Genomic DNA, 11,154 nt, shown 5'->3' with positions numbered 1-11,154 from the left:
AGGCAGCAGTATACAAGAGAATCTGCCCAAACTGTGAACAGTCAGTGGCATGAGAAAGGTGTGTGCAGACAAAGACTAACTCTTGACACAATGCATGTCATCAAAGAAATTTTCATGAATGGCACGTTAACATGCACTTGGTGCTAGCATGGGGTGACAAAACTTCACCGGTGAAGAAAGCAGGGGTGCATCACTGAGCAACATACCCGCAAACTGCAGAGCTGGAAACAAACAAAAATGAACACAACTGCCAAGGTACAGGTATTGGCTGGAGATTCTCACATTGCCTTCTGAGCAGTTCAGAGACAGCCTCAGCTTCATTTTTTCAGCTGACCAGACACATGCTCTAAACAACATGCTACAGTCATGCACGGAGTTCATGTGGCTCAAGGTGGCTGCATTCCCGCTGTCCTGTTCCTTTTGGAAAGACTTGCCTTCGCCCCTCCTCTCAGTCATCTGAAATCCACTAGCAAGTATGGGGCCATATATTAAATCTAAGTCTTTGTTCCTCTGCTTGGACATTACCAGACATCTCATGTAACTCTCATAATATTCACAAACTGGTAGAAGAAATACTTTTTTTTTCTTTTTGTTTTTGTAACACTAAACGTTAAACCTTCATTGGTCAAACACAACTACATTGACAAGTTCAAGGAACTGGTGTCCCATTCCAAACTCCTCTCTCCCCCAGCCAGCTCTGAGGCAGCAGGAAACAGAAGCACAACTTTTCCAGAGGGAATTAAGGAGGACAGGACTATGAACGTGGAGTAGAAGCAAGGAGGAGAAACAGCTTCAGAGAAAAGGGCCCAAGACATGTGAAATATCTTTGCAACATCTCCGTCAGAGTGGCGGGGGAGAAAGAGAATGGAGAGAAATGATTGACCTTGCCTGTTTTTTTCCTGTGGTCATTTGAACTCTCATCTTGACAGATCCTTTGAGCAAATTGTTTGAGTCCAGGAGAAACAGGGGGATGTTTGCAGTATCCTGTGACGCACAGAGCAGCTCACAGGATTAGCTTCTGAGAGAAAATCAAACTCCAACATACCCATGGTTCCCTCAGCCCTGCTAGGAACAGACATATCCAAGAGTGGGGCTCTCAGCACTGTTGCAGATAACAGTCATACTATGTATTTGTGGCTTTTCTCAGACAGTTGCAAATAGCTGTCTTTAACCCTGTTTCACAGACATGTGACTGAGGCACAGATCTGCCCAGGTCCTTCAGGCAAGACTAGAACTGAATGTCAGGGCTGTAGCTGTTTGCTCTAGCTGCTAAACAGATGATAGCTTCAAAAACTGGGTGTCCTGTTTTTAGTAATGTATTTTCTTCTGTTAAACCAAAAGCCTCTATGCTTTGCTATTCCCTCAAAATACACAAACCAGAAAAGATGCAGCACAAGGAGCTGTTTGGAGCTCAGCACTTGTGACCAACACTCCAGTCGTGCTTGGATGCATGTCAGCCTGGTGCCTAGGAGCAACCCTACAGCAATGAAACCACATTTGAAGGACAGCACGCAGGACAGACCTTACAACAACAAGCAGCTTGACATTAGCCCGAGTTTAAAGAAAACAGGGGTCTGCTGTGCACCTCCTGGCAACAAGCTTTTGACAATAAATCCAGGTGCAAATATAGTGCTGAGAATGAAACGTGTCAGTGATGTTGTGTTTTCCCTTGTGCCAAGCTGCTGGGGAAGGGCCAGCTTCTAGCCTCAGCTTCTGGGATAGGCATCTGCTCACAGCTGTGCAGAGATAGCTGAAAGGAGTGAGGAGCCCCTTTGGAGCAGATAATCTGGAGTCATTTCTAAGACACCAAACAACATGGTCCTCCTGGAAGGTAGGAATGAGGTACTGGGTGCCTGAATAATGCGAAGGACGCAGAGCCTCAGCATGCCAGTCTCCTAAGACGAAGTCCCAAGTCCCATAAATGCCTGCCTTAAGGCTGAGAAGAGCCATCTTGCATCCCAAGGCCCATTTGGATCCAGAGAGTGAATTTCAACCACTCTGAAGCTGTCCCGCTCTCACCTCTTGTATCAGGGCACAAACACTCCTAGCTATGATTTTGAGGCCAGGGTGGAGTGGGGTAGGGCATAACTTCCAACATCCAAATCCACAGTAGGAAAGCTATAGCCAAGCCTGCCATCACCAAGACCTCAGCCTCTTGTGTCTATCTCCCTTTAATATTTCCTTGCTTATTTTGGCTGCTGACTTAATTGCCTGCCTGCTGCTGCTGCCCAAAACAGCTGAGCTCAGTAGGGGGGGAGTTAGGCACAGGCAGCACTGCAGAGCAAGGTGCGAACACCTTAAGGGACTGGCACCCAAGCGCAGGGACATCCGTGCAGCTTGTGCCTCAGCTGGGCAAAGATGGGGCCCAGCTCACACAGCACCATTCACTCTCTGCTTTCTGGCAGGGATCATCTGGCGCATTGCCCCTCCTCACACTTCTCAGGGCTGGATGTGGGCTGGAGCTATTCCACCCTGTTTGCAAGAAAGTGTGAGCTTGGCTGCCAAGCACATTGCCGCTGTACTGATTCATAGGGCAAAGCTGGAGAAGCAAGCATGCTGGTGCTTAAAAACTTGGTGGTGCTTTATAAACTTGGTGGTGCCAAACGTGTAGGACATTGATGTTGTGGGGCTGTCAGCTGACTTGTGTGGGCTAACACTAGTTCCTCCCTGCCTCTATCTGCCCCCAACCCCCCCCCCCCCCCAAAAAAAAAAAAAAAAAAAGGCTGTCTACTTGATAGATAGATGCTTGGGCTTGTGACTCTAGGTAGGAAACGTGGCAGTCTTTGCCCTGCTGCCCCTTCACACACCATTGCACTGGAGCGTGTGACTGTTGGCTTCACCCTCCCTCAGCGATCCCTACCTCTCCTGCAGGAGACTTGTCACTGGCATGGCAACTTCCAGCCACCAGCCAGCATTTTTCTTAACCCTATTTCTGGCGGCCTGCTCTCAGACTGCTCTGTTCCTCAGGAGTCAGCAGAGTGTCTCTGGCTGTTACCTCCGCACACAGCTCTGCCGTGGGGAGGGCAATGGCAAGCAACAACCCTCTCCATAAGGACCAGTGCTCTGCAGACGGGCATACAGAAGAGCAGGGGGAATTGCATCACCTACTCCTTCACTGAACCACTTTAAGCTTCTTCTTTATAAACCCAGGATTTTGGACCTGATATTTGTTTTTATTCTTACATTCACAGGTCCTGGACCCAATTTGTTTTAAATGTGTAATTTGCAAAGTGAGCTTTGTAGTAGCAGCAGTGAGCACTCTCTCCCTCTCTCACACACGAATACACACACACACACACACACACACACACACACTCTCACCTTCACATAGACTACTTTTCCTTTTATAACAGGGAGGACAGAAAACCAACAACAGAAAAGGCCACTGGCTCTATTTCTGAATCAATATCAAATGGTTAGGAATGACCACATTGTGGTTTCTGCACTGAGGCATTGTTCCTATGCACACTGTACCTACAGGAATGGTTGCTCAGCGATGTCCAAGCTCTCATCATTTGCATCCCACCTGCCCAGCTTCCCCTTCCCAGGAGGAGTGGGCACTTGCAATCTGCACATCATGGTCCTGCAGGTCAGTCTTGCTTTCTTTTCCTTCTCTGGACAAACGCACACATGCACACACCCACATAAACATGAGCAAGCACTTGTATGTAGTAGGAGCTGCTACGCTGATACTTGAAGACTGAGTGCCAGGCAGGTGCTGGTGGGACAGAAGAAAAGGTTGAAAAAAAAAAAGGATGCAGACAGACTCTTGTGAGCAAGACAGCCAGGACTCAAAAAGACAACAAGGAGGCTGGAGTGGGTATGCCATGGGAACTTCTGTTGCAGCTGCCCCGCTCTCCTCACCCTTCTTCTCTGCCTGACTGATCTCTCAGCATCATGTCTCACAAGGCAGGACATTATCTACAGCAGGATGAGCATATGTACACATGGACTGTTCCTTTTGCATGCTTATAGAGAGCAAGAGTAAGAGTGAGAGAGAGAGAGAAAGAAAAAGAGAGGACAGAGAGAGAGAGAGAGAGAGAGAGAGAGAGACCCACACATACGCACATGCACACATGCATGCACACACACACACACACGCAGAGAGAGAGACATACACTGGAGAAAGAGAAAGACACCTGGTCAGATTGAGGGGGAGAGGAAGAGAATTAAAAAAGAAAATAAAAATATGCTTTTAGTATAGCTGACATAGCTTTAGTTCAGGCCGGAGAGCATGATGCTGCACAGAGGATGGTACAGGAAAGAAGGATTTAGCAAGGGCCTGGTGCACAGGATGAACTGAAGAGAAGAAGGGGTTCTTCACAGGACACCAGTGTGTAGAGATCTTCAGATGACTTGCTCTTGGTTTCTTTTTTTTCCTTTTTTTTCTTTTTTTTCTTTTCTTTTCCTTTTTTTTTTTTTTTTTTTTTGCAAAAGTATGAACTGGCTGAGCATCAGCTCACAAAAATGACCAAGGGCATCCAAAAAGTTAAGCGGCTACAATCATTGAAGCAAAGACCGCTTTCAGCAAAACAAAGAAATAGGATGAAGGAAGAAAGGCAAGGGAGTACAGAAAAGAGGAAGGAGGAGAGAAAAGAAAAGGGATCTTCTCTTTGACTGGCTTCGTGGGTTTTGCTGGTCTGTTTACATTGCAGTGTTCTCTGGCGACACAATCCTTGCTGGTGCCCCGTTCTTTCCCTCGCTTTGTGTTGCCTCCTAGATGGTCAGTCACTTGACAGCTGGCTTGTCAGAATTCAGAATAAATGTTGCTGAGTCGTCTTTGCTGTGATTTTTTTTCCTTTCCCCCCCTTCTTCGCTCCTGAACACACAAAAGTTGTGAAAGAAACAGTCCTCTCTCTCTCTCTCTCTCTCTCTTTCTCCTTCTTTCTCTCTCTCTCCCTTCTCTTCACTCTGTCTCCTGTAAAACGCGTTGTTTTGTGTGTTGTTGTTGTTGTCGTCGTGGTTTTTTTAATTATTATTATTATTATTTTAAATTCTGATTTGTATTAACATTTGCTGAGTAGGCAGAGCAGGGATGCTGCCAGCAGCCACAGTGGGACGGCCAAACTCATGGAGCCGCTGTCTACTCTCCCTGTGCCGGGTCCTGCAGGGTACGAGAAGGAAGAGAAAAGAGCACAAGATTACATGATGGGTGGAGACAGCAGGGTTATATGGGAACACAGCTGTATGCTTAAAAGGCAAGGCTGGCTCCAGGGCTGTTCTTGCAGGAAGGGGCTGGGGCCGAAGACTGGGAAGAACATCATGGGTGAGGGCTTGGGTGAAGCTTGGTCTGGTGCAACTGGAAGCTCCCCAGAGCTTCTCCCCTGCCAGCCAGCCCATCAGTTCCCCACCAGCCTCCCTTCCTGTGCAAGGCTCCAACTTTCGACAACTTTACCAAAGCAACAGCTAGTTTGGAGAAACCAGGCTCGGAGCAAGGGGGAACACACACCCATGGCCACGGGTCCCATCCCGCCTCTCACGGCGCTTCTTACTGGAAGATGCTCGCTGCCTTGCACAGCAGCTCAGCCAACACCTTTGCACTGTTGTGCCCCTGCTGCCTCCAGTGCAGCACCTCCCTGCTCTACCTCCTTCTCGGGGTGGCCCTTGAATGCCAGGGCTCGTTATAATTCTGCGCATTGACGAGTGTCTGTTTGCAGCCAGACACCGGCTCCTCAGGGGCTGATTCATCACTGTGGTCCAATCAATAAAACATGGGCCCAGTCAGTGGATGCCTCCTCTCCCAGGGGGTGTGCCGTAATTATTTATTTCTTAATGAGGATGGAGGGCGATTTCACTATAACGTTTACGTCCCTGTGGCATGACACCTCCAGAGCAAGTGTGCAGGGTGTGCCAGGGAAGCTTTGCTTTTTCGCGAGGAGGTGGGGGGAGGGGGTGGGGAGGAGGAATGAACCTGGCTGTGTGTGCGCACGCATGCACATGGGGCTGTCAGAGGGGGCGGGGAGGGAGCACTCTGCCGCAGCAACAAATAACGCAGACTCGCTCCAGGAATATTAAGTGCTAACACTCCTGACATCTTCTCATTCATCCTCTCATTTATGGGTTTTCCTTTTCTGCAAGGCTTTCAAGACAGGGATGCTGTTTTAAATTCACCCTGCAATACCAAGCATTGGCAGTCTTTTCTTTATAACGGGGCAGGGTGTACATGGCTGTGGTTTCATAAATGCATGCTTATCACATCTATATCTATCTATCTATGTATAAATATACATGTACGTATACATATGTATATGTAGTGTTTTACACAGAAGAGGTATGGGAAGATGCCGAAGTGTGGAGATGGGTGTAACTCTATACATCAGGACTGATTCTCCTGTGAAAGAAGACATGCTTATTAGACAGATAGAGCTATTTCTAATGGAGGGGGGGGGGAGATAAAAACAACCCTTTTCAGGACACCCCAGAGGGACCAAAGTGCAATTGCTCTGTCTCTCAGCCTACAGACTTTAACAGACAAAGAGCCCTTCTCTGCTGGGTGGAGCACCAGCTCCACAGACTTATTCAGCAACACAGTTGCTATTAAATTCTAGCTGGTGCCTAAAAGGAAGCAAATCCAAGAAAGATGTGCCTGGAGTCCCTGAAATTCTGTAGCAATTTCATTTGTGTGATTTCTTCCTCCTTTACTTGCTGGATCTGCTGTGCGTGCCCTGATCTTATTCTTTCTTTATTACAGAACTACGTGCTGAATTGTGTGGGTAAATTATATGCCATCTTTGACTTCTTCATTTTAGTTATTCCTTGCTCGCTTTTTTGTGGCTTGCTTCTTGTTTTGGGCAAGAGGAACTATTTTTCCCCTCTGAATTTGGGAATACTCAAGTTTAGCAAAGGCACCTACCTGGACCTATTTCTCAGAGAGAGCATCTGTTATGGCTAATTATTTGGGGGGGGGGGGGGGGTAAGGCCTCTCTGCAACTATTTGCATCCCAAGTCAGCATCTGAGAGGTCCCCCTGGCTCAGCAAATCATCAGGAACCCACCAGGGTATGTTGCCCACTAAATGTTTTCAGGCACCATAGTCCTACTATTTGGCTAAAATACTATTTGTCTAAGACATCCATGGATGCAGCTGGGAGAGCTATGCAGTTGCACCTGCCCAGGACTGTGTTAACAAAGGTGCAAGGGAGTCTCACGGCCACCAACCCCCTCCTTGACACACATAGGGCGCACATGCAATATCTGAGCTACAGGATGCACATTTGGAGGAACATAACACTCACCAACACTGCAGAGGTATACGTAGCCTTGACCTTGCTTGGGTACTACTGCCTATACATTTAAGGGCATGGCTCTGGGCTGTGTATGAGGGATAGGGTGGCATGGCATGGCACTGAAGGAGAGGGCCACCCCAGCATCTGTTCATGCTCAGTTTAATCTGTGAGGTTGTGTGATGAAGCCTGTGGATAGCTGAAGAGCCAGGACTCCCATCTCCATGGCTGAAAAATAAGGTGAGCTGCATGTTCCCCTGTTTCTCTGCTAAATTCCCTGCCAGGTGGCAATGAGGCGGTGGGGCTGGTTGTGCAAGCCCCTCTACATGCCCTTGCAATCATCTGCATGACAACAACATACACTAATACCAAACAATTGTTTGTACCAGGGGGTCTGTGTGTGGTTGTGAGGGTGCCAGACAGCACACTAAGCTGAGACCCATCGTGGGTCAAACTTACTGCAACACTTACACATATCCCTGGAAGCTGTATGTGATATCTGCATGTTACCAGAGAGCTAGAGAAATTTATTGTAAGATGTATTTTAAAGATGTGGGCAGGTTAAGACACAAACCAAAACAAATCTCGAAAATCTTGCAAATTTAAGCTTTGGGAAACTAATTACTCAAAAACTCAAAAAGAGAAGTGAGTAAAAATGTTAGAAGAGAATAAAATTCATGTTCTGAATGACTTTTTGAGCAGGAAATAGTATCTACTTTCAATTCACTCTGGCTATCACATTTAGTCCTTGTGTGTAGCTGCACCTCTTGCTGTCTGTATGTGTGTGTGTGTGTGCGCACGTGTGCATGCACATGCACTGATGATGTGTGGGTGCTGAGGCACCTACGCAGGTGAATGTCACACACACCAGTACACACGTATGCATACACCCACAACCACACATGTATGACACCCACGTGTGCACACACACACACACAGACCTGTGTACCCACCGACATGCACACACTCCCATACAAACCTTAATCCACTCACACGTGCTCATGCACATATATGCACACATGCAGAGAGAAGCAGGTACACCCCACCCCATGTGCATGCACCCACCTCACACGTGTGTGCGTAACCCCCCATGCCATGTGTACACACATGCACCACATGCAGTCCCACCCACACATCCATCCGCAATATGCACATCCCCCATCTGCATGCACACACATGCGTGCAAACATCCCCCAACACACATGTGCACACACAGATATACACCCCCCCGCTATCTCCCACACTGCAGACAGATGTGATGCATATTCCCTCCCAGCACACGCACGCCCCCCGATCCTGTTGTGCACACTCAGACGCACACCCTGTTCACACCGATGCATACACAGGTGTGCACACATGCACAAAGAGCCCCCCCCCCCCCCAAACACACACATAAACACTCGCACACGAAGCCTACACGCGCATCCCGCGGTCTCTGGCGCCGTCTGGCGACCGCCCGAGCCCACGTCGTGGCCGCCGCCGCCGCCGCCGCCGCCGCGCGCGAGAGCAGCCCCACGGCAACAGCCCCACGGCAGCCCGGGCGCCCCGTGCTGCGCATGGGGCTGTCGGCGAGGGCAGGGAGAGATGACTGGAAACAAGCGCTGCTGTGAAGTGGATACCGTCTCTGCAAATGCGCCCACACGCACTCTCCCACTCAACTTCAGTGGGTTGCTACCACCTGTAAGCGTGCAATTCATTCGATGGAGAATCTCTAGGAGTGAAGCAAAGCAAGCTGTACATGGCCCGACTGAATCATCCACGGGAGTGCTCACACCTGACTCAGCCAAGGTACAGACCTGGGCCGCTGGGTCAGAGCTCAGCTACCTCTACAGTGAGTGAAGTCTGCACTCCCTTGTGCCAAAAAGCAAAGATCTGTCTCCTTTAAAGGGCACAAGGGTGGTGGTGGCAAGGGGATTGGCAAATAGTTGTCATTTTCTCTGTAGTCTCCCAGCTTGGTAACCTTGAGCCTGTGTTGTGTGAGTTTGCTCTTCAAGCTAATCTCCTGGGCTAATCATTCCCTTGCAGTCTGGCAGTGCTGGTGAGTTCATGACCGTGCAGTAACTTTGAAGGGGGTTTTCTTTCCCTGTAGCCAAGGAAATTGGGTTTCTGATGATGAGTTAATATGAATACTTGGCAGCATTTCACAAAAACAAAAACAAAAAAAAACCCCAAAAAACAAAACAAAAAAAAACTTAAGGAACCCCACACCTCAAATGGCTAAACAAGTCAGATCACATTAATCTAATCAGGAAGGAACAGATTATGCCTTTCTCTTTGTCAACCCAGATAGTTAGATATCTGGTGCAGATACAGGTGGACCAATGCCACATTGACTAACCATGCTACAACGGCCTCATGGGGCACTACACCTCCTTTTTCCTGAGCACACATCCATGCTGCATGTTCAGCCTAGGTGATTTGCATTGGTGTCAGAGTATGAAGCAGCCTTGGCTAAGTTTTACAGAGCAGTAGATTAGTGCCAAAAGGAACCACGCGAGGCCCCCTAACCCATCCCCTCTTCCTGCTGCTATCCATGTCCTACCTGAAGTTTAACCACAGCAAAGACAAAGCCATGCTACTGTGGCCTCGCCTCTCCTGCCCACATGCACGCAATGGCACCAGCCTCACACGGAGCTGCTCCAGGAGGCTTCTCCCAACGTTTGCGGGAGAACATCTCTAGTCTCAGACAGGGATATGAAAGAGCAGGAAGGACCACACCAAACTTCAGTGATTTCACCTTGTGCCTCACTGTCCTGCATGCAAACCCTTCCACTCAACTGAAAACTCGAGCAGCTGCACACTTTCATGCCAAGTGTGCTGCTTAGGCTATGCTACGAGAGCTTTATCAGCCTTATAAGCAGGGCCTATGGCACCAGTTATTATTAAGGTTGCCTGACCTTTCCCATTATAAGACCCTGTTTGCTTATCACTTTACAAGCATTAATAGGGCAGGTGGAATGTTTCCCTGCTGCATGTTTGCCTTGGGCTGATTTTAAGTGGAAAAACAACAGCTAAAATAGTTCTGCTGTTTCGGCAACAAGGCTTGAGGAGGAACAAGGTTTTTGGGGATTTTTTTTATTATTATTTTTTAGTTGTAAAGAAAGAAAGCTGATGATGCTCTCTTAGAACATTTTTCTGCTCTGGTACATTGGCCCAGAGCATTGTAATGGCACAGGGATTTGATCTCTCAGCAAAAGCTAAAAAGATGCACAAAACTATCTGCCTTACATATCGTCCCCCCCTCTAGCCCATTTTTTCTTTTTCTTTTTGGTTATGGCTCATGAACTGCTCCTACTCCTGTGAATGCTGTAAGAAAGGACAGAGGAAGAAGGGTGGCGAAACCTGGGTGAGATGCAGAGGGCAGGAAGCAGGGTGTTCCTTCCCTAGCAAAAAACTCAGAAAGATGGTAAAGCTGAGGGCTTCTCTGTTCCTCAAAACCAATCTGCCTCAGGGAGGTGCACACCACAGGAAAAGAGCTCTGCTGGATCAGACCAGAAGTCTTGTCTACTACACAGTGCCAGCCCCAGCAAGTCCTTAGTGAGGGTCGAGAGTGTGAGCACAGGTCCAGCAAGTTGTGACACTGGCCTGCAATACTCTCTAAGCTTCCGCTGGCTTGGAGTTGTCCTGAACCAGTTGTGGTTGCACTTAACAGTACTCGATAGATTCAATTTTTCTTCCTTGAACTCTTCCAGTCACTTTTAGACTCTTTGAATGCTTCCGTATCCACAAATTCCCTCAGCTTTCAGGGATCACAGTGACAGTCACCTGCCAGTGATATTAGGGCCACATGTTAAATTTGGTGGCTGTGCTCTACTGTGGTTTTAGGCCCTTGGTATTAACAAAAAGCTTGGCACACTGCCTGTTACTCACTGCTACCTGAACTGGCTAGATTAAAAGTACCTCATTCATTCCTTCCTTTGCAGTTTCCTCTG

General features: G+C 48.2%; 1 protein-coding gene across 2 annotated transcripts in view; it reads right to left on the bottom strand.

Moving 5' to 3' along the window:
* Positions 1-2,726: 2,726 nt before the first annotated feature.
* Positions 2,727-11,154, bottom strand: part of LSAMP (limbic system associated membrane protein) — a 1,028,143-nt gene continuing 1,019,715 nt past the window's right edge. For both annotated transcript variants that reach the window (XM_062571880.1, XM_062571871.1), the window contains one exon: positions 2,727-5,104. In XM_062571880.1, the coding sequence (XP_062427864.1) occupies positions 5,007-5,104 (98 nt within the window). In that variant the 3' untranslated portion in view covers positions 2,727-5,006. The remainder of the gene's footprint in view (positions 5,105-11,154) is intronic.

Source organism: Rhea pennata, chromosome 1 (genome assembly GCF_028389875.1).
Source record: "Rhea pennata isolate bPtePen1 chromosome 1, bPtePen1.pri, whole genome shotgun sequence".
In the NCBI taxonomy this organism is placed as follows: domain Eukaryota; kingdom Metazoa; phylum Chordata; class Aves; order Rheiformes; family Rheidae; genus Rhea; species Rhea pennata.
Note: the sequence above shows the minus strand (reverse complement) of the source record. Positions and strands in the feature narration are given on the sequence as shown.